Source organism: Leopardus geoffroyi, chromosome B3 (genome assembly GCF_018350155.1).
Source record: "Leopardus geoffroyi isolate Oge1 chromosome B3, O.geoffroyi_Oge1_pat1.0, whole genome shotgun sequence".
In the NCBI taxonomy this organism is placed as follows: Eukaryota; Metazoa; Chordata; class Mammalia; order Carnivora; family Felidae; genus Leopardus; species Leopardus geoffroyi.
Genome location: NC_059337.1, coordinates 113,420,892 through 113,444,717, shown reverse-complemented (window position 1 = coordinate 113,444,717; position 23,826 = coordinate 113,420,892). Strand labels below are relative to the sequence as shown.

At 40.7% G+C, this 23,826-nt stretch overlaps 1 protein-coding gene across 4 annotated transcripts; it reads left to right on the top strand.

Annotated features, from left to right (window-relative positions):
• Positions 1-138: 138 nt before the first annotated feature.
• On the top strand, positions 139-22,097 carry ATP6V1D (ATPase H+ transporting V1 subunit D). Of its 4 annotated transcripts, none has more exons than XM_045451330.1 (9): positions 139-342; positions 4,958-5,075; positions 14,327-14,406; positions 16,172-16,239; positions 17,164-17,208; positions 18,334-18,437; positions 19,023-19,089; positions 20,411-20,489; positions 21,431-22,097. In XM_045451330.1, exons 1-9 carry the CDS (start codon positions 302-304, stop codon positions 21,570-21,572), a joined length of 744 nt encoding a protein of 247 aa, XP_045307286.1. In that variant the 5' UTR covers positions 139-301; the 3' UTR covers positions 21,573-22,097. The 4 variants fall into 4 exon arrangements, with proteins under 4 accessions (XP_045307286.1, XP_045307289.1, XP_045307287.1 ...); XM_045451331.1 differs by lacking the exons at positions 139-342; positions 4,958-5,075 and adding exons at positions 9,945-10,148; positions 11,346-11,497; XM_045451333.1 differs by lacking the exons at positions 139-342; positions 4,958-5,075 and adding an exon at positions 6,555-6,655.
• Positions 22,098-23,826: the final 1,729 nt, after the last annotated feature.

Below are 23,826 nucleotides of genomic sequence, written 5' to 3'. Positions count from 1 at the left end.
AGGGGGAGGGGCTAGGAGGCGAACCGGAAGTGAGGGGCGGTTCGGGGGTGGAGGGGGCGAGGCCTCAACATCCGGGCATCGCCTTTTTTTTTTTTTTTTTTGTCCTCCCCAACCGCCCCCGCCAAGTGCCAACAGGAAGCGGAAGTGAAGAATGCGTGTGTAAGAATCCCGGCTGCCACTTAGCAACGCGAGGAGGTCAGGTGATACAACCAGCTGACTCCCGTAGAGGAGGTCCCTGTGGCTGTGGGTGTTGCAGCCACGATAGCCCGGCCCAGACTCGAACCGAGCTATCATCGTCAGAATGTCGGGCAAAGACCGAATTGAAATCTTTCCCTCGCGCATGTAAGTAAAAGAACGGGTCGAGCAGCATTCATAGGTTCATGAACGCCTGTTCGGAGCAGCGACCCCTCCATACCCTGGACTAGCAGGGAGGTTCATTGTTTCCTGGGTAGATCCTGAGCTCACCCCGTCCCTTTTCGTGAGTCTGGGACGACGCTTCCTGATGACCCCCTCACATATTCCTTTGAGGGAACCAGACTGGACAGATCCCAAGCCGTAGGAACAGTCTGTCCGAACTGCTGGTTTTTATGGAGGTCCGCAGTCTTTATTCATTAATCGAGTCATTCGTTCCATATTCCCTTATTGAGCTGGGCACTGGGTTTATAGAACTATGAATCGTCGCCAGTTTTGCCTTAGAGAGCTTACAGTTTAGCGGAGAGATGGACAGGCCAGCGAGGTTTCATAAATACTTTGAGAAGGGAAGTTTACTGTGGTAAGCACATAGAAGAGGCTTCTAGGCCAAATTGGGGGTTGAATCGAATTGCACTAGCGTGGACGTCAGATTCGATCTTGGATCCCTTTTCTCATTTTCTAAGATCCCATGAAATGTCACCTGCGGCTGAAAGATATCCCTGAGTTTCCCAGACACTCTTTTTTTGCTTCATCACCATTGCCCCTTGTTCAGACCTCTGTTAATACCACCCATCACACTGTAAAGTGGATATTTGTTTACATATCTTTCCCCCTGGACTGTGAGCTTTCTCCAGGAGAAGAGTGTCTTAATAATCAATAGAAAGTCTACAAAAAATGTTCCTTGAGTGAACCTATGCCTTGGAATCTGCCCAGTTGTGGCCTGCCTTTCTCTTTTGTCTGAATTCTTTGGCAGGAGAAAAAGCCCTAAGTGTTTGAACAGTTGTAAAAGGTTTTGTAGTTTTCTCAAATGTGCCTAACAATGTGTGGAAAGTATAGATTGTTATTTTCTCTCTCTTCTTCCACTTCCTTTTGTCTTGTTTGTTTTTTCCAGCAAGGAGCAGGAAATCAGGTTTGCCTCTGACATTTAGATCTTTAGATTGTGGTCCTATTTCTTTGAGGGTGTTCTGTTCTTTTTCTTCATCTTGATCTTTTTCCTAGAGAATCTGAGAATGCTTAAAATAAAAGAATTATATTCAAACTCACTCCTAGATTTCTTTCCAGGGTGGCTGCAGTTCTTAATGAAATGAAAGCGTTTTGGGATTTTGTTATTTTTTACCTTTACCTACTGATTTTCTAGTAGATATTTGTATTAGGTGGGAAGCAAGCCCATTGTGGAGAAAGGCACTGCCTGTAAAATAGGTCAGGATCAAGGCTACTTTGAAGTAGTGAGATCTGCAGAACTCCCAGTACTTGAGTTTGAGTCTTACCAAATGTCTGTGCTGAGAGACCACCAAATTCTAGCATGGCCTAAGGCCATCAACATGGCTGCCTGAGAAAGCTCCGTGCTTCCAGGAGAATTTATTGTTTGTTCTATCCAATACTTTTTTTTTCTTTTCTTCTTCTTCTTTTTTTTTTTTTTTTTAGAGAGACAGAGAGCAAGAGGGGGAGGGGCAGAGAGAGAGGGAGACACAGAACCCAAAGCAGATTCCAGGCTCTGAGCGGCCAGCACAGAGCCTGATGCGGGTCTCAAACTCATGCACTGGAAGATAATGACCCAAGCCAAAGTCAGACGCTTAACCAACTGAGCCACCCAGATGCCACGATCCAATACTTGACAATAGGCTCCTGACTTCCCTTTCTTAAGGCATTCAGTAAAAGTAGCTTACAATTATGAATCCTTTCTTTTCTTTTTGAGATGTATATGTCTATTCTACAACTTAGAAGTCCCTTTCTCAAGGACCTGAAAGCCATTTCTTTGAAACATAGATATTAGGAAGGATAGGGCCTCTGTCTGCCAGTCTCTGTGGGAGGATAGAATCCTAACTTCATGATTGCCAGCTAGTAGACACAGCTTGCCTAAAGTCATTTTTACTGACTAACCCTTGGTAATTTTTCAGTTCTGTGACCCTTCTTGAGGCTGCTCTTAGTCCTCTCCCTTATTCCTTTGAAATACCCAACCACTTCTGCACAAATCAGAATGGAGCTCAGCTCTTTCTCCCACTGTTAGTGGTTACTGAACAAATTCTGTTTTCACCATTTTAATGTCTGGCTGTGTTTATCTTTGATAGTAGTCAGAATGTTAGCATTTTTGTTTTGTTTTTACTTTGAGACTAAAGTGAAAATAAACTTCTTTGGACTTATACAGGAAGACTAATAGGTTCCAAAAGGTGAAAACTGCTATTTAAGAGCACTCAGCTTGCTGATTGAGAGGAAAATCAGGTGCAGGAAGTAACTGCTTCTCTAAATATTTTCCCTAAGGCTTAGCAGTGGGTATTTTGTCATGCAGTCAGATGCGTTTGATTCAGCTGAAAACAGTCATCATTCTAGATGAAGGTCATACATTTTTCCTATGGTCAAGTGGCTCTGAAACTTATAAAAGAATATGTGTTTTAAGAGCTAGGATAGAAAATATTTTCGTGACTTCTGTGTCAGATACTTGCATCTTACAGGTTTTATGACATACTGGCTGTAAGTCCTTGGGCAAGTCACTCTTCAAATCTCAAGAATTAAAATTTGTCTGTTTCACAGAAGTGCCATTAGCTGGGAGGAAATTAAAATTAGCATGGTAAATTCAGTTTTATCAACCAGATTATCTTTTTTACAATAAACTTGCTGGAATCTGCAGTACTGGGATTTGACTTAAATTTGATCCAGCCCTTCGAGCTCAAATTCTGGTCCTTAGTGTCAACAATATGATATGTTAAATGTACACATTGGGGAGGATAGCTCCAGCTCAGGCTGGAAACTGAACCAGCTTTGCTTAGACCTTCAGTGAGGCCAGTGAGTACAAAGTCAGTCACTGATAGTTTTCAAAGAGAGAACTGTTCATCTGATGCTGTTTCTTTCTTTTTTTTTTAACATTTATTTTTGAGAGAGAGAGAGAGTGAGTCGAGAAGGGGCAGAGAGAGAGAGAGGGAGACAGAATCTGAAGCATGCTCCGAGCTGTCAGCACAGAGCCTGATGCGGGGCTCAAACCCATGAACCGTGAGGTGAGACCATGACCTGAGCCGAAGTCTGGCGGCTCTCAACCTACTGAGACACGCAGGCATCCCCCGCCCCATCTGATGCTGTTTCTAATAGGCAGCGTGGCATGTGTTTGGGATACAGTGGGACTAGGTTTGAGCCTTGCTTTGAGCCTTGGACAAGGCACTGGAGTCAGAAATCTGTTTAAGTCTATTTATTTTTTTCACCTAGAGTGAGAAAGTGTTTTGTTTTTCTAAGTCTCATTTTCAAGATGATGTTTAAAGTTTCTTCCAGCTATAGAATTGTCTCAATAACGTTTCCCCTATGGTAAAAGATGAGTAAAATCTAGGAATTTACCCAAAAGTCCATTAATACATGATACTTTGCAGTTTGTTACAACACTGGTAATATGAAATTATATCCCCTTATACAAATCATTTTATCAACATTATACAACATATTGTTAAATTGTATTACCCACTTTTTTTAAAAATTAAATTTTACCTGGCATAGGGTAGGAAGGACAGAAATGTCAATTTCTGCTATTACTTTCTTGACTTGTATTGGGATTTCTGATAGGAAAAGATTGGAATAAGGAGGTAAGGAGACTTCAGTAGTTTGCCACTTCTCAGAAGTCTTTACTTATATGTGTCATTGTTTCCTAGAATCATTTATAAATTAATAAAATGATTGCTGGTAGGATTTTGACTGATGATATGAAAACATTAGTGCCACACTTTTAATAGAAAAAGTAATAAATGGTTGTGGTATAAAACTCAAAAGGTTCAAAGGAATATAAATATAATAGTAAAAAGTAATCCATTTTTTTTCACTCAGTCCCATTTCCCAAAGGAAACTTATCAGTTTCTGTGAATCTTTTCTAGAAATATTCTCTGTATCAAAATAAGCATATTTATCCCTTATTTTGTATGAGTAAGAAAATATAAAATAGGGAGCATATGTAGATCTACCTTCCTCTTATTTTTTTTTTATGACTGCATAACATTCCCTTGGAAGAACCATGATTTATGGGACACTAATATCCACCCTTTTGCTACTACATATAAGGCTGGAGTACTCATCCTTAACCTTGTGTGTATTTTTGTGTATATGTGGGAGTAAATCTGTAGGATAAATTCCTCAAAGTGGAATTGTTGGTCCTGAGGTAAGTGCATTTCAAATTATGATATTTATTAGTGGACAGATTTTTTTTTAAATGCTTAATACATGTGTAATGGAAACACAGATATTATTTTAACTTACAAATCAAATTAATATTTTAACTATGGTGGCATTATAAGATAGAACTCCTGATAAATTTTATCATAATTTAATAACTAATTCCAGATATTGGTTAAAGAATTGTTTCTGTTTTAAATAAATGAACTTCTTATTTATGGAATGCTGAGGGTGGAAATCTACAGTATCGAGAAACCAATTAATTGTAACTGTCAGCACAAGTCCTATATATTCTTATTCTCATGACATCAAAGAATGAAGCATGATTTTAACACTGTATTGGGGAGATATTTGTATGTCTTTTAAACAGTGGGAATAAATGTCTCTAACTTTGTTTGTGTAGGGCACAGACCATCATGAAGGCTCGATTAAAAGGAGCACAGACAGGTCGAAACCTCCTGAAGAAAAAATCTGATGCTCTAACTCTTCGATTTCGACAGATCCTAAAGAAGATAATAGAGGTAGAATGAACTGTTTTTAGAACAGTTATTTTAGAGGTATCTAAGGAAAATCTAGCATGGCTATTGGCATTTAAATTTTTCTTTAAGTTATTTTAATTTAAAATTTTGTCTTTTTATTATTTAAAAAAAATTTTTTTGTGTGTTTATTTATTTTTGAGAGAGAGAGACAGAGTGTGAGCAGGGGAGGGGCAGAGAGAGAGGGAGACACAGAACTGAAGCAGGCTCCAGGCTTTGAGCTGTCCGCGCAGAGCCCGACGCGGGGCTCGAACCCACAAACCGTGAGATCATGACCTGAGCTGAAGTCGGACACCCAACTGACTGAGCCACCCAGGCGCCCCTAATTTTTTTTTCTTTCAAAAGTAAAAATACCATCATCACTGTAACAAGTTTCAGATTACTTAATAAAATTCAAACTCATTACTCTTGCCTGCAAAGCCCCACTTGATCCCATCTGGCCCCTGCCTGCCTCTCTGATCTCATTTGGAACATTCTCCGTACCATCTTCCTCCAGGACCTTTTCAGTAGCTGTTTCTTCTGCCTGAAATGTTCTTTCCTCAGAACTTCTTGTGATTTGCTCCTCTGGCCTTTCTGGTCTCTTCAGAGAGGCCATCCCTCATTACCTAATCAGAAGTGACCACCATATTTACTTCTGTCACATTTCCTTATTTTAGTTGTAGTATGTATTACTGCATATTTTCTTGTTTGGTTGGTTAGTTCCTTGAGAGCAGAGACTTTCTTGTCCCTAGAACAGTGCTGGCCCATAGTATGTTTCAATTCATTGCTTTTTGGGTAATTGCTATGTGAATATGGAAGTATATTCAAAAAGTGAAAGTTACTCCTCTTCCCCTACCTAACTACCCTTGTTTCATTTCCCAGAGTTCTTCATGACATTTTGATTTTTAGTCTTTTAGTCTCCCTGTCTGTCTTTCATGATGTTTTTAGCAACAGACATGCAATTGTTATATAATTCAATAACGTTTCCTGGCTGCTCCCCCTGGCAGAGTTTGGACAGCTATCTACATCAGTGCATAGATTTTCCTTTTTCTTTATAGCAGCTGCATGGTACTCCATTGAATGGACAATGGAATTTAGCCGTTTTCCTGTTGATGAATGTGTAGTTTTACTATTTTGTGGGGGAGGGTACTCTTAAATCCTTTTGTGTATGTGTAAGAGTGCTGACAACACTGACTCCATCTTTGGCCCTCCATCTTGTTCATGCGTGCACTATGACTTTGGGGCTATGTGTTCCAGGCTCCATGGAGGTTAATGTTTGCCGTAACCAGAATGTGGGAAGGCTTGTCCTGATCTTTCCTAAAGTGGCCCACAGAGGGCGCCACTTTAGGTAACTAGTAGAGATGGCTGGCACACAGAAGGTGCCACTTTAGGTAAGTAGTAGAGGTGGTTGGAAGAGCTGCTCGAGGTAACTAGTGGGATGGTTGGTGCACAGAAGGTGCCACTTTAGGTAATTATCCTGTAACCACTCCACCATGCCCCTTGCTCTATAAAAGCAGGGGATTATGGGCCAGGCTTGGCGGACAGTAGCTCTTTGGGTCGTTAGGCTTCCTGATCCCTCCCTGTTGGTAAGTTACTGTGAGTAAAAGGGTGTAACCGGTTCTGAGAGGCTTGCATTGTTTTTCTGAGTGCCTTCTCAGTGTCCGTCCTCCATCTTCTACCAGCCGGCAAGCCAGCCAGGAAACTGAAAGTGAAGCTAGCCTGGTCTAGGGGCCAGGGGTGGGGGGAGCCTGAGCTGGCTAGCCACCGCCACATGGGGAGACTTGGCCGGGTGTGTGAGTGCGGGGGTGCCCTGAAAATGTCCAAGGGGTTGGTGTATAGCCTGCCTGAAACCGGGAGAGGGGGAGAAAAGGAGAAGGGAGAGTGGAATACCAGTTGTGGCGGTGGCTTGGCAGTTGGTCTGTGTGTTGTGAGGTGCCATGGAGGGAGAGTTGGGAGTAGAGAGGGATTTGGAACGGACCGGAGAGGTGGCATTGGCTTTGTAAAAGGATGTGGGAGCAGCACGTTCTTCCCCTAGGGTTGTTCTGTCCAGAGGAATCCAGCAGCAGGGTTGGGGGGGTGGGGCACTTGGGAATGATGGCCGTTGGTGGCAGGCGGAGGAGGGTGAGTGCCCACTACCTCGCACTAAAGGGAGAACTGTGAGGTCTCAGGAGAGTTGGCGTCCTGAGGCCTGCGATCCCTGGGGTAATGGCTCTGATGAGGAGGATGTTTTCCTAGAGGGGGAAGATGATTTATAGGCATGCCCTTTGGTTGGAACAGAGCCCCAGGCTGCTTGTTTGCCTGAGGACGAGCAGAAGAAATTCCTATGCTCAGGAAACGACTGTGAGGGAATATTCTGCCCCTGACGTAGTGGAGCCAGTCAGCCACTTTAAGAAGGAGGGCCGAAAAAGGGGTGGCAGCTTGAGTGTTGGGACTGTGGGATACTGGGGAAGATGGTGTTCTGGTGGAGGTTTGGGACGTCAAAAATGGCCTCAGTCCCTGCTCAACCTGCCTTGTGACAAATACATGCCACAGTCCTAGGTGAGAATCATGGGCACTTAGCTAATTTGACTGGATAAATGCTAGTATTAAGATAACTTGGCCTAACTGAAGCCTGTCTCTGGCTTGCAGATGGCTGTGTCCTCACATGGTTTTTCCTCTGTGGTGTCTCTCTGTGTGTTGTAATGTTCTTATTAAAAGGACGTCAGATTGAATTAGATTCCAGCCTAAAGGCCTCATTTTAACCGGGGTTAGGACTTCAACATATACCTCATGGGGACCCAATTCAGCTTTAATTATATATGTATATATTCTATATATAGTAATGAATAAACAAATTAGAGAATAAATAATGCGTTACATACCAGTGTGCTGAACTTGTGACTGTGACTGTGAGCCAACCATTAATAAAAACTGAAATATAATGGGAATTAAAAAAAAAACTTGGCCTAGCAAAGGGGATATTCCCTGATCTCTATGCAAGAACTACAAGAAATTATACGTGAACTGGGAATGAAACCTGCCATTTATGCCTAGCATTTTAGAGGCCTCAACAAAGAATTATTTTTCTCTGGTATTGAAGACCTTATATTACAGTCAGCCCCAGGGGCATGATATGGGACTTAGTATCTGTTCTTGTCCCTTTGGTTAATCAACCCATTTGCTATAGTAGCTACTATGGTGGCTGACAAGTCAAACCAGAAGAATCTGTCATAAGGGAAATAGGTTGAAAAATGGGAAAACAAAAGGTCCTGCCAATGATAAAATGGCAGAGAGGGGGTCCATCAAGGTCTCTCAAAAATTATTGCCAAGATCTAATTTTATATAGGTCCCGGAGAGAAAATCTACACAACCCAGTTTGGTCTTGGTAAGCCTATGGAAGACATTGCTTAAGGGAAAGCAGTTTATTCCCTTGGAGGAAAGCTCAAGAAAACCAGGTGTGTTCCCCAGAGCACCTCTGCTAACAGGAATTTTGGGAGTGGATACACCTTACCCCTAGAGACTAGGGATTATGCTAACATTGCTTGCAGTAGGGGGCAAACAGAGGCTGCATGTTGAATTAACCATTTATTGGTCTTGCACTTACAGACTACCAGCTCTAATAGACACTGGAGCTGAATGCACACTTACGGAAACCCCTTGAAATTTGGGGGAAAAGTAAAGGCAGTAGATATTTATGTGGGGCAGATTATCAAAGTTCTGCAAACTAGTCTTTACTTACAGATTGCAGACTTCCTGCCTGTTGTTTTCTAGTGCATATCTCCCACATTTCTGAGTATTTTGGGCATCAATGTTCTGCAGGATCTGAATCTAACAACGACAGGTGGATTCAGTTGTGTATCCAAGTAGTGAAACTTGTTGTGGGTCATGGCAAAATGCGCACCTATACGGCTGCTGGTTTCTAAAGAGTAATAAACATAAAATGATATGAGCTACTTATTAGGGGGGGCATGATGAGATTATTGCCACCATTAAAGAATTAGAAAAGGTGGAGGTAATCAGGCCTGCTCAAAGCCCATTCAGTAGTTGGTTTGGCCTATAGTGAAATTTAATGGGACCTGGCAAATGACAGTAGATTATAGGGAACTCAGTAAAATTACTCTGCTCATCCATGCCATGATACCTAATACAGCCTTATTGTTAGGGGAAATCATGGCATCCATTAAGACTTATCATTACCTGCTAGACTTGTCTAATGCCTTTTCCAGCATTCATTAGGATGTGAATCCCAAGACCAATTTCCCTTCGTGTGGAACCCGAGTGACCTTCCAGGTGTTGCCCAAGGGTATCTCCTTAGTCCCTCTGTTTGTCACAGGATGATAGCCAGAGATTTGGAAAAATGAATATTTTCAGAAGAGATGGTGCTTTATCATCATGTCAGTGTTATGTTAACTTATGATGATTTATCCTCCCTGTCTCAAGCAGCCACCTCATTCTAGGTGTGAAGTCTTGAGGGTGAGAGGTAAATACCAACAAATCCAAAGACTGGGTTAATCAGTAAAGTTCCCGGGCATCATCAGTTTGTGTAAGACCAGTGATGCCACAGATGGTCATTGATAAAATGTAAACCTTCCTAGTCCCTAAAACGGTAAAGGAATTATAGGCTTTTTGTTGGTTTACTGGGTTACTGAAGACTACTTATTGCCTGTCTAGTGTGATAGGGCAGACATTAAGACCTTTTATATGCCTTGGTTAGGAGGGGAAGCTAATGAGATTGGGGTGCAAACCAACAAGAGGCTATCCTAAAAAATGACAGTAAAACAAGTACAGACCTTGGGGATATTAATGCCAGCTGTGACTTGTGAATTAGATGTAAATTCATGTCTAGAAGGGTTTGGTTGGGGCTTGTGGGATGGATGAAATGGGAAACGGATCCTGTTAGGATTCTGTGGCTTCAATTATGGAAGGAAACAGAAGCCAGGTAGAATCCCGTGGAAGCACAGGTATTAGTTATATATCTTGCACTGCAGCAGATGGAAGGCCTGAGTGCTGATTTGCCTGTGATGGTACGAACCTCTCTGCTGGTAGGAGGATGAACTAAGGACAGACATGTTCAGCAAACCTAAGAGTGCCTGTGCCCAGGTAAGCACCTTACAGAAATGGCATGCTTATCTACAGAGGAGGAACCTCCTCTCTCATGAGCTGCACCTGGTACTAGGGCTGGTCACTTAAATCGACCCTGCCCAACTTCAGAATTGTCTGACTTTATGCTTCCTTCCCGCCCCCAGTAAGGGAAGAGGTAGGCTCATCTCCAGCAGGTGCATAGTATACTGATGGCTGTTGCTGGGGAAACTTGCCTATTTGGCATTCCTCTGCCATCCAGCTGGATTCTGATGTACTTTGGTTTGTAGGAACTAATCAAAGTCAGTGGGCAGAATTGAAAATGGTATGGATTGTGTTGACACATGAGCCAGTGCCCATCAATTTGGCTGCTGACAGCTGGGCAGTGTTGTAAAGGTTGACAACATAGATGCAATGATGGCACAAAGAAGGCTGGGCTATATTAAATAGACCCCTGCGGAAAGTAGAACTGTGAGAAGATGTTTGGGTAGTATGCTCTAAGCCCAATGCAGCCATCGAACAGCCATCCAAGTATGGCATATGTCCCTGCTCACTCCCCGTCCACACTACCAGGCAATCCTGAGGCAAATGCTCTAGTCTGGGTATGAGCCCTTCAGCTGGAGAAAATGCTGACCCTGTCTGATGTAGCAGAATGGGTCCATCATAAATCAGGACACTGAGGTCCCAAAAGTACCTGAGAAATGAGATTACATTTTTCTGTAAAATATTCAGTCTACAAGCTGCTGACAAGAACTGCCCCCAGTGCCATCTCAAGCGATGGACCTTATGCCACACCCTGGGGTGTATTGGGTGGACTATAAACTCTGTTTCTCACTGGCAGATCTATTACATAAGCCCTTTGCCAGTATTGGGAGGGCACAAATATGTACAGACCTGTGTGGACACTTGCACAGGACTTGTACAAGCCTTAGCCTATAAAAAGAGCTAATCAGGCTGCAACTGTAACAGATTAACAAAACTGGAGAGCATGTACAAACACCCCCTACTCAGTGATCAAGGGACACATTTTACTGGCCATGATATCCAAAAATGGGCAGAGACCTGGGTATATTACGGACTTTCCACCTGCCGTACAGCCTCATTGTTGCAGGCCTAATTGAAAGGATGAATGGGCTAATAGCACATTAAAGACTTTATCACGGGTGGATCCCTGAAAGGATGGTCTCCAAGACTAACCAGCAATTCATCTCCTTAAAGCTATGCCCATAGCAAGACAGACATCTACATATGAACACCTCACCAGCAACACCCATGCAGTTTGCAGCTCTCGTGCAGGTGTTATCTGGAGACCCATGGTCTGTTGGGGGAGGAGGGCCTCCTTTTGTGATTGCTACAAGACCTCCCACATGGTAAGACTTTAGTTCATTGGAAATAAACTTGGAATGCCTCCTCCAGGTGGCTTGGTATCCTAATCCCTTGGGGCCACAGCCTCCCATCCAGTAGTATTCTTAACCCTTTATTATGCATTGGTCAGGGCCCAGCACATGCAAATAACTGCTTCTGAATTTCTGATGCTTGGTATTGAGGTAGGGTTGTTAGTGCAAACCGAAATGCCCCTGTACAATATAGGTACACCCTTTGATGATACTAAGGGGCAAAATACATGGGGTCTTTTCCCAGGGAAAATAAGCCAGGGGTGTTCTTAGCTCATGGGGCCCAAACCACTACCCTGTTGTTTATGAATGAAGATTTGCCACACCTGTTGCCTGTAAAACGTTTCTTACTGCCCTTAACCTTGCATCGTTAATGTTTCTATTGTGTCTGGAAGCGTCTTCTTGTCATAGGCCACCACTTACGCTGAAGTTGACAATTGCTCTGACTGCTGGGTCTGCAGAAAGCGTTGCTGGGAAATTGTAGTTAAGTATTTTCTTTGGTCGTACAGATCTGTTGTTGCTGCTGTGGTATAGAGATGCAAGTCCCCTCCCAATACCTGTCCGTAGGGTCATTGTGGAAGAAGGGTGTGTAAAGGTTATATGGGCCATAAAGATGTTGAGGGTAGAGTGTAGTAACGCTGACAGCACTGACTCCCATTTGTCAGTGTTCCATCTTGTTCGTGTTGCGCAATGACTTTGCTTGGCAACTGGTAGAGATGGCTGGTGCACAGAGGGTATCACTTTAGGTAACTCCCTTGTGATCTCCCCACCATACCCCCCACCCCCTCTATAAAAGCTGGGGGGTTATGATCCAGACTTGGCAGAGATAGCTGCAGAGCTGCCTGGATTGTTGGTCCCTCCCTGCATAAAACTGTAAATGGTCTGCAGTGCCTTGCATTGGGTTTCGGTCTCAGAGTGTCGTCTTAGCCTGGAAGATGCTCGACTGTCCCTTCTCCACCTTCTGACAGTATATGTACTGGCATTTCTCTGGAAAAATCTTAGAATCTCAAGGATTTATTCATTTAAATTTTTGATGGATAACTGTCAAATTGTTTTCCAAGTTGTTATACTAATTTACATTCCTGTCAAATGATTATGAGAGCACCTATTCTCTCAAATTCATCATAACTGGGTATTAGTAATCTTTTTTATTTGTTGCCAATCTATGGGACTAAAATTGGTATCTTTTAATTTGCACTACTTTTGATTGTCAGGTTGAGCATCTTTTCATGTTTACTGGTAATTTGATTTTCTTGGTGAATATCTTTTTGTAGAAGTTCTACAATAGTCTGGTTAGTGTGTAAAATGCCAAAAATATTTTCTCCTAGCCTTTTTAAAAAATATTTCTTGTTTGGTGAAGTCTTTTTTTTCTTTTTAACATAGTACTTGGGTTATACATAATGCTTAGAAAGGCCTAAAAAGATTAAGAAAATATTCTATGCTTTATAGTTTTTTTTGAAACTAATGACTTCTGGGGAGAGAGAGAGAGAGAGAGAGAGTGTGTGTGTGAGTGTGAGTGAGAGAGATGTGAAGAGGTAGGGATTTAGCTTTATCATTTTGTAAGTGGGTGGCCAGTTGAATGGTCTCTTTGTTACCAAATTCCCATATAGGCTTGCAACTCTTTCTCAGTACTGTTCTGTTTCATTGTCTTATTTTTCCCATATCGAATGAATTTCCTTATTGTAGGTATACATTTTTAAAAAATTAAAAAAAAATTTTTTTTTTAGCGTTTATTCATTTTTTGAGAGACCGAGCATGAGTGGGGGAGGGGCAGAGAGAGGGAGACAGAATCCGAAGCAAGCTTCAGGCTCAGAACTGACAGCACAGAGCCTGACATGGGGCTCAAGCTCACAAACCTTGTGATCATGACCTGAGCCGAAGTCGGACGCTTAACCCACTGAGCCACCCGGGCACCCCATTAAAAGCAATTTTTCTAATGTTTATTTATTTATTTTTTTTTAATTTTTTTTTCAACGTTTATTTTGGGGACAGAGAGAGACAGAGCATGAATGGGGGAGGGGCAGAGAGAGAGGGAGACACAGAATCAGAAACAGGCTCCAGGCTCTGAGCCATCAGCCCAGAGCCTGACGCGGGGCTCGAACTCCCGGACCACGAGATCGAGACCTGGCTGAAGTCGGACGCTTAACCGACTACGCCACCCAGGCGCCCCTAATGTTTATTTTTTGAGCAAGAAACTGAGTGCAAGGGGGGGGGAGGGGGCAGAGACAAAGGGGGACACAGAATCTGAAGCAGGCTCCAGGCTCTGAGCTGTCAGCACAGAGCCCATTGCAGGGCTCAAACCCACAAATTGTGAGATCATGACCTGAGCTGAAGTCAGATGCTAAACTGACTGAGCCACTTAGGCACCCGTGTAGCTATACATTTTTAATACTTGGCAACTCTGCCCTTCTGCCCTAACTTTTTTTTAAAAAAGGTTATTGAATATTCTCAAACGTTAAATATTTCGTTTATATTAAAGCCACTATGCCATTAAGATTTTGACTGCATTGCAGTGAGCAAATTGGCATGAACTCATTCAGGAATAAGATTGGTCCTTCAGTAAAGATCGTTTTCTATTTCTTAATGTCTTTATTCTGATGTTTTAATTATAAACTGTATGGTTTTGTAACACTATTAACTGACCATAACCAAAACTGTTAAAACAAAATTGGATATTTTTGTTATCAAGTCGTTATTTTAGGCACGCACCTGGCATAAAATACTGGTTATTAAAGAAATGTAATTTTGATGTTTTTTCCGTGTAATAAACTTGGTTGGATCAGTTGTTGGTTTATGCTTTTCCAGACTAAAATGTTGATGGGTGAAGTGATGAGAGAAGCTGCCTTTTCACTTGCAGAGGCCAAGTTCACGGCAGGGGACTTCAGGTAAGACTTAATGGGGTGTTTTGAAAAATCAAAGTGCTTTCATGTTCATAATTTCACTTCAAAGCTGTTCTTAATGAAAACCATAGAAGCAATAAAGACAAACGATGGGGGTGCAAGTGTTCGTTGCTACTACTCTGTCACCCTAACACTAGTGCCTTTATTATCATCCACATGTGTCTGTTACACAGTTGGAGGCACAGGGTACTTAACATTTTATAGTTTTCTTTTTTTTTTTATAAGTTTTTTTTTTTAACGTTTATTTATTTTTGAGACAGAGACAGAGCATGAACGGGGGAGGGTCAGAGAGAGGGAGACACAGAATCAGAAGCAGGCTCCAGGCTCTGAGCCATCAGCACAGAGCCCGACGCGGGGCTCGAACTCACGGACCACGAGATCATGACCTGAGCCGAAGTCGGCCGCTTAACCGACTGAGCCACCCAGGCGCCCCTAGTCTGTTTTCATTTAACATTGTATCATGAAAATTTTTCCTGGTTTTTACATAGCTGTATAACCTTTCTCTAAATGTACATAATTTATTAACCATTTCTAATGGTGGACTTTTGGGTTGATTTTCAGATTTTTTGAATATTAGAAAAGATGCTGTAAACATCTTCATGTATATATATTTTTTTGTTTCTGTAGAATTACTTCCTTAGGATAAGTTTGAGAATGGAATTGGTTGTTAAAGGGCATAAATTCTCTAAGGCCTTCGTCACATCAGTACATGCTTTACAAAGAATATAAAATGTTTTTGTTTTACAAAGGGGGTTTTGCCAGTTACATTGTATGATTCTCCCCAAATAACCTTGTGAGGTAAACCAGGCAAGCATTGTTATTCCTCATTTAAATTCAGTGCCTTCCTGAAGGCAAATGGCTATTTGGGGGCAGAGGTGGAAATTTTCAGGGTTTTTCATTTTTGTTGTCTTTACCCAATGATACAGTGTCTCCATTCTTAGTTTGTGTTATCCGGGAGCATTACCTAATGGGCAGGTCTTACAGCCTCAGGGGCAGAAGGCCTTTTGTGAAGAGATGGACTTTAATTTTGCCAGTGTTTGTGGGACAGCACCTTGCATTGACTTTTCTAGCAGAGACAGGGAATCAGTAGTATGAGTGGAATGTGAATGTGTTTTAGGGTGGTTATGGTGAAAACACTATAAGAACAAACTGGGGAGTCAGACAAAACCAGATGGAAGTTAGGTTCCAGGTTAAAGGAATTAAAGTCCTGCTTAGCCAAATCTAGAAGGTTAGAAGGAACGAATTTTCTCTAAATTACATTAGCTGAATAAAAGTCCTTAAATCACCTTTCTGGCACCACATGCCTGACTGAAAACTCAATCCATGTACTTTAAAATAATTTTTTGTTATTTTCTTATGGTTAATTTTTTTATATTAAATATAATTTGTTGTCAAATTGATTTCCATACAACACCCAGTGCTCATCCCAACAAGTGCCCTCCTCCATTTTCCCCTCTCCCCCACCCCCAACAACCCTCAGTTTGTTCTCAGTATTTAAGAGTCTCTTATGGTTTGCCTCCCTCCCTCTCTGTAACTTTTTTTCCCCCCTTAAGGTTTTGAAAAATTGTTCATTCTTTACTCTCTGAGGCCCTCTTCTTGCAGCAGTGATTTTTTTTTCTTTTTCTGGAAAGACCATTCTCGGAACATACTTAATTGTGCTATCTCATCCTTGTTGAAATTACCTGATCAGTCTCTGTAGTTTTCTCACTCTAAAATCTCAACTAAATCATGGCCTTTTCTCTTTCTGCAGCACCACAGTAATTCAAAATGTAAATAAAGCCCAAGTGAAGATTCGAGCTAAGAAAGATAACGTAGCAGGTAACTTTTCAACCCTTTAGCATGCCTGGGAAGAAAAGATGACGTTTATTTATTTTAATGTTTTCATTTTTGAGACAGCACGAGTGGGAGAGGGGCAGAGAGAGAGAGAGAGAGAGGTAGACTGAGAGTCCAAAGCAGGCTCCAGGCTCTGAGCTGTCAGCATAGAGCCTGATGTGGGGCTCAAACCCATGAACTGTGAGATCGTCCTGAGACGAAGTCGGACGCTTAACCGACTGAGGTACCCCAAGAAAAAAATGACATTTAAAAACTAATGTGTTCATACAGCAAGATCTTCATGTCCTAACTAATCTCTTCTATTTAGAACAAGTTTATTGGCTTTACATGTTGAAACCATTGCCAGAGGATGGGGGTGGGGGAAATGGGGAGCTGTTCAATAGCTATAAAGTTACAGTTACACAAGACAAATAAGTTCCAGAGATCTGCTGTATGACATAGTGTCTATAGTTAACAATGCAGTGTTGTGTACCTAAAAACTTAGGGTAGATCTTGTGTTGAGTGTTCTTAACACACACGAAAAGGGACACAATAAATCTTTTGGAGGTGATAGATGGGTTGATTGCCTTGATTGTGGTGATGGTATCATGGGTGTACCCAGGTATCTAAATTCATCAAAATGTATGTGTAAAATATGTGCAGTTTTTTTCCTGCATTTTATGTATACCTCAAAACTGAAAGGAAGAAAATTGTGACAGATCTCTTATGACTCAGGATAATTTGATTATTAAATAGGAATGAACGCTTAAGATAGCAAGTTCCTAAATTCATTTATTGAAACCAGTTCCAGTTCCAGACAGTCTCTTGACTTTTGAGTATTTGCTGAAAAAGAAACACAGGCGAAGAGTGGTGATTAAGAAACAGTACTTCAGGGGCATGTTTGTAATTCACACGTTTTGTATTTAACAGGGGTTACTTTGCCAGTGTTCGAACATTACCATGAAGGAACTGACAGTAAGTGTGAAACTTGGGTAGTCTGTGTCTCTGGATTCTCCAGGTTCCTCTTTAAACTTTTTTCTGGAAAATGGTGCTAGATAGACCTTCTTTGATTTCAGTGGCTCCAGTGTGTTAGCAGCCTTCTCATCTGGTACAGTTGGGACGATGGTTAGTTAAAGTGTTATGGCAGGGGTCTTAAAACATTGTGATGTCTTAAAATGTTTTATTTCCACCTAGATAAATATACAGTCATTTGCTATTAAAAAAAGACTTCTGTGTTGTCTTTCTGCATAAACTGCACCCATAATGCATTGTTTATAATTTCCAGTTTGAATTTCTTTAAGGTTTTAGACTCTCTGCTGAATCTTCCTAGATTTTATAGCTCAGCCTCAATTTTTTACAATTGTATTAGAATTTCCTAATTTGATAGCATTTTTTGGGTAGTAACACATCTTTGTTGATTCTTTTCAAAGTAGTCAACTTTTCTTCATAGAAACAACAGTTTTTGGTACTATTCTTTCATTGGTTCACAGAGGATATTTAGTACAGCTTGAATAAAGAAATGGAGCATCCTAGAGAGTCACTTGTTAATGGAGAGTTACTGTACTATGGGCAGGCATCAGGCCATATGATATAAGGGGATGGGCACAATGTGAATAAAGTGAAGGTTGGTTAAAAGCTTCTTCTATAGTTATATTTAGAATAGCTTCCTTAGGGAGAAAAGTATGTTCACTGTTAAGTCTGAACTCTGGAGAACAAACTGATGGCTACCAGAGAGGAGCTGGGTGGGGGATGGGTTACATAGGTGATGGTGATGGGGATTAAGGAGTACATTTGTGATGAGTACCGGGTATTATATGGAAGTGTTGAATCACTGTATTGTATGCCTGAAACAAATACTACACTGTATGGTAACTAACCTGAATTTAAATAAAAACTTAAATGCTTAAAACTTCACATCAAAACAAACATGTTCACTGTTCAGCATGCCTAGGGAGTAGGATGGGTACTTAATGTTTCCATTTAACAGGGGTTAGTGAATTTGTTTCTTCTTGGTTGGTATTATTCTGACTTCTTTTTGGGAAATTTATCGGGAAGATTATTTACGTCTACTTACAAGTGTTGTCTAACTGGTTCTTTCAGGTTACGAACTGACTGGTTTAGCCAGAGGTGGGGAACAATTGGCTAAATTAAAGAGGAATTATGCCAAAGCAGTGGAATTACTGGTGGAACTGGCTTCACTTCAGGTCAGTAGCAGGAGAACTAGAGACCTGCTGCGGTTTGATATCTGAGAGCCGAGAGGGGAAGCTTCAGGTCTTGAATCCACACATCCTGCACTTACTGCTTTAAACTGTTTCCGTGACTTTATGTAAAAAAAGCCAGGGATGTTTTGATTCCTTAAATGATGGCTTCTGTACCTTTGTGTCTACTTCTTACTACTAACAAAATGTGTGTGCAATGGTATAGTTTCACTCTTGTGTAGGTGAGAACAGCAACAGTGGATACTGGATTTAAATGTAAATATAACCTAGTTTATGCATGAAAGCTATTTTTTCCCTTTTGTGACCAGTTAATGTAGATCTATGTAATAGTGCCTGATTCTTTCCCCTTGCCACTTTTATAACATTAGGCACATCTGAAGTGAACAAATTAGAATAGCATAGAAATAGTATTAGCTCTGTGGAAATCTCACAAGAATTTTCCTGTTTAAGCAGATTGAAAAGTAGTCTTGGTTTCCAAATGTTCTCTACAAGTGCAGTCTGAGTGAAGCCAAGTGAACAGGACATGATTAGGAAGACTTCATGCTTACATTATTTGTTCTCTTATTTTAGACTTCCTTTGTTACTTTGGATGAAGCTATTAAGATAACCAACAGGCGTGTAAATGCCATTGAACATGGTGAGTGTAAGCTGCTGTGAGGCTCTTTGTTCACCCGCTTGTCCATACCTCCACATTTGTTATGTAACTGCTGGGAATCCGGCACTGATCACAAGGTGAATAAGACCTTGCCCCTGTCCACAGTGGGAAGGGCCATGAGTCAGCAGTAAAGTGTTACTAAGTGCTTTGATAGAAGTATGTTTATGATTTGGGGGTGAGTTACACAATGGAATGGGAAGTTAAAAGTTCTGAAGTGTTTTATTCATTCCTGGTTATGAATAAAGGGCAAAACTATTTTTCAAGAGCTCTAGTGTTTTCTTTAGTTCTTTCCAGTGATTCAGTAATCTTTTGAACACGTTAAATATTTAACTTTAAATCCCTTTCCTGTAAGTTTTATGTCCTGCTCTTCTTGATTCCTAAAAATTTTCCCATTTGATGCATTTTTTTCCCCATCTCTTATTGTTCTAAAACTACACTTAATGTTGGCACAATACTTTCTGTTCAAAGAACTCCGTTTTCATTAAAGAAATGCTCAATTTTAAGGTAAGAAAGGAATAGATTTTGAACAGCACAGGACTTATTTTGGTCTTTTGGTGTTAAAGATGAGGTTATCTCATTTTTCAAAACCACACACATTTCCTGGCTGGTTGCTAGTGCCAGGCTTTGTCAGTGGAATTGCAAGCAAAACAAAATGGGTAAGGTTATAAATCGTTCCAAATCTTCAGTGAGTTCAGTTTTTGAAGCAGATAGACAAATTCTATGTAAAATAGCACCTTATGACTACCGTAAAACTCTACAACTTAGTGCATTCTCTTTGCTTGATGATCTACTTTTTATCTTAATTATTTTTTTTTTTAAGAGTGCGAGTTAGAAAGAGGGGCAGAGGGAGAGCGAGAATCCCAAGCAGGCTCCATGTTGAGCATGGAGCCTGACATGGGGCTTGATCTCCTGACCCTGGTATCCCTGATGATTTACTTTTTTACAGTGGATTGGTGTTCTGTTTAAACTAGCATCTGTGGTTCAGTGTTACATATTCATATAAATCCAGTATATTCAGTGTTGTGTATATTGTGATTCAGTGTTATTGGTCTATAGAAAGGACAATAGAAAGGTATATACCAAAATATTTACAGTAGTTATTTTAGGGTGGTTGGATTATACTTTATTTTTTTTGTTTTCCAACTTTCCTGTATTAAATGTACATTAATTTTACAATTAGAAAAAGTATCTATTATACAGATGAGCACTGGCAGTTTGAAAAAAGGTTTGAAGTTCTCATATATATATATATATATATATACACATATATATATACACACATATCTATTTTTTTAAACCCTAGTCATCATTCCCCGGATCGAACGTACCCTTGCTTATATCATCACAGAGCTGGATGAGAGAGAGCGAGAAGAGTTCTATAGGTTTGTTGGAATTGGTCATTTTTTGTTTTCATATTCCAAAGGCTAGATTTTCTCAGAGACATGTTGGCTTACGTTCTTTAGAATTAGCACAGCCTGTATTTTATTGTGATAAATGAGAAGCAAGACCTAATATTGGTATAAGGCTATGGAGACTAATGTATGCTGAGTTTTGCATATACTTAAAATGTGGCACTCTAGAAAGGCCCTTAGGAGAAACTATTGATAGACTTGATTATTCTTTAAAATGAAATCCTAATTTAGATTGGGTGTCTCCCACATAAAAAGAAACTGGAATTAATCAGTTAACATTTATGTATTGCATAGTGAACATGCTCCAGGAGAAAGTATAAAGTACTGGGGGGCATTATGTAATCAGATAAATGACACCATTAGAGGATTAGCACAGTCCTCAGAAATGATGCATCTACCTGAGTTGGTTATCAACAGTTAGGCCTTGTAGGGACAGCAGATCCTCAATAGGTATAGTACACAGGGGTCAGTGTGCCAGCTTCCGAGAAGTGGGAGACAGGTGAAGGCAAGTATTCAGGAAGGATGTGGCCTTCTTGGATCTTGAGTAGCATCTGAGTATGATTTATAATCTTAATTATAAGAGGTTATTGTGTTTCTGTCCTTCAGTGACATTCAGGGTTGTAGTGATCCAGATGGAATGATCCAAAATTTTATTAAATGTCTGAATGCTCAAACGCTGTTCCATTATTAAGGGGCGGATTTCAAAGTTTATTCAGTCTGGGATAGTAACTTTTGAAGTCTGTTACTAGCTTAAAATGTCTATGTTCTACCTCAAATACTTTAAAAATGGGTTATAAATCACTAAAAATGAAAGTTTTCTAGTTTGTAGATGTTATTGTTACAAAACTAGAAGAAATCACATCTACTTAGAACTGAAACCATGTTCAGAAAATCCCCTCCTTGTTTTACAGGTTAAAGAAAATCCAAGAGAAGAAAAAGATTCTCAAGGAAAAATCAGAGAAGGACTTGGAACAGCGGAGGGCAGCTGGAGAGGTGATGGAGCCTGCTAATCTTTTGGCTGAAGAGAAGGATGAGGATCTTTTGTTTGAATAGTTTCCTGCTCTGGTTCTTTCATAAGCCCTAACATGGCACCGTTTTAATTCACGGTGTGTAGGTTTGGTACGTGTGGCTATTTATTTTTTGGCCTAAGAATTTCACTGGTGGTAACATTTCCCAGGATGTTGGTTATGGGGCTGCCTTTGCAAAATCCTAATTCAGCAACCATTTATATCATGTGAGATTTGTAGACCTTGCCCAGGAACCTGTAGAATTTACTCTGCAGAAATGGTACCCTATTCTGTTTACATCTGTTACAAGTGCTCTGCTTACCAAGCATATTAGGAAATTCCCCTTAGGAAACAGCAGTGGCCTCAGGCCAGCTGTCACTGTAGCACCCTTTGTTCCTACCTGCTCCCTGAGATTGCTGCAGCCATCCTTGTGTTACCGTGGTACTTCTCTCAAGCTTTATGAAACCTTCACTATTTTTCCTTGCATGACAGGTCTCTGTCTTGTCTGTCATGGGAGTTCTGCCAATTTTAATGTGACTATGGTGTAAACAGTAAAATGATTTAAAAATGAGTTGTTCTTTTATTTAAGAAATTTACTGCTAAAATCAGTCACGTTCTGCTCAGATCGGCACATGGGATTGTTACCTAAAGCATTTTCTCTGCAGACATGCAGGAGGTGGATAGCCTCCCTTTATCCCCTCTTCATATGAAGTGCTTTACTGATAAACTTACTGAGAGGACTGTTGAATTTTGGGGTACTCATAAATATGAGTGAGTTAAGGGGGGTCATTAATATTTTCTCATCTAAGAAAAAATACCTTGTTTCTTACTCTCAGGTGGTAACTTTTTATCTTCTAAACTGTAACAACTTGCTGTCTTCCACATAGGAAGATGAGGCATTTGAGTGGCTCTGTTAGAAGCAGACTGAGGTTTTTGGTGCTGTTTGATTTGGTGTGAACCACCCATGATTACTCAGGCTTTCTTGTACCCACTGTCTGAGGTGACTGGCTGTGGGAGAGTTTTTAGTGAAATTGTTAACACTAGGCTTATGAGTATTGTATTTAAGTCCATTGATAGCACAGCCAAGGCTTTTTAAAGTACCAAGTAATCTTGCAAACATTTAATACCTGCTATAAAATAATCTTAGTTGTGTGCCAACTGTTTTAAGTGTTTTATTTATCTTGTCACAACAACCATAAAGAGATACTTATTTTAACACCACTTTTCACAGAAGAAAACTTTGAGGCACAAGGATCTTCAGTAATTGGTCCTAGGCCAAAAAGCTAGAAGTAGTGAATCTAGGCAGTCAGCCCTTAGTGTTTTGATACCTTTAACCTCTATCCTTTTTTGCCTCCCCTAGATTTAAAACTTTGGGTGAAGGTAAGACACAAGGCTTGTGCTGGAGGAGCTGAGTTTTAGGAAATCCTGTTACACTGAATCTGAGCTTTTATTCTGTAAGTAACTTTGATAATGATTGGAAAACCAGTGAGTGAGTTCCTGAGCTTTGAAAATAGGTAACATTGACCTGCTTACATTTAATCCTCCCACTACCGGAGTAAGGTGTAAATCTTATCCTCTCCATTTTGCAGATGAGAAAACTGAAGCTTTGTCAGGTCAAATAGCAGAGCTGGCATGGAGGCATTGGTTCTTAAGCAGTATGTACTGCCTTTCTAGGAGGCAAAAGTTAGCTTGAAGTGTACTTATAGAGAGCCAGGTTACTTAATAGTTTTTCATTTAGGTAAAATTAGTGTTCACCTTAAAACACTGAGGCAAGAGAAGAACCTAGATTTTTCCCATGGCTTCTTAAAACTCCATTTTTTATTGGCCTTGGTCAAACTCCCTACACAACTTCAGATGACTTTATAGTTTTAGCATACTGATCAACTAGAAATTGTGAACAGTTTGTGTGGGGTGATGTGATCCATAGGGGAAGGGAATGATCAAGAATGGAAAGCCAGCTGGGTAGCAGGTATGTATATGTGTGACACTTTTTGTTGGTATGATTTGCTTCCTCTGGGAGATCTAGAGAGGTAGAGTAGAAAAGGGAGAAGTGAATGTGGTCTACTTGAGGCTAGGGTGGGAGTTAACCATGTCCTACAATCCTTGGCTGCATAGAAGTTGAATTTGCCTATTATATGATTAAGCTCACAATGTTAAGCTATCTTTAATTTTTTAAAACCAGGAGACAGAACCTACATCTGTACCAATAGGGGGCACTCCCCTGCCATTAAGAATACATGAAAAGGTATTTGACATTTCACCCAGAGAATCCAGTGAACTTTATGGCAAAAAGTTGAAGA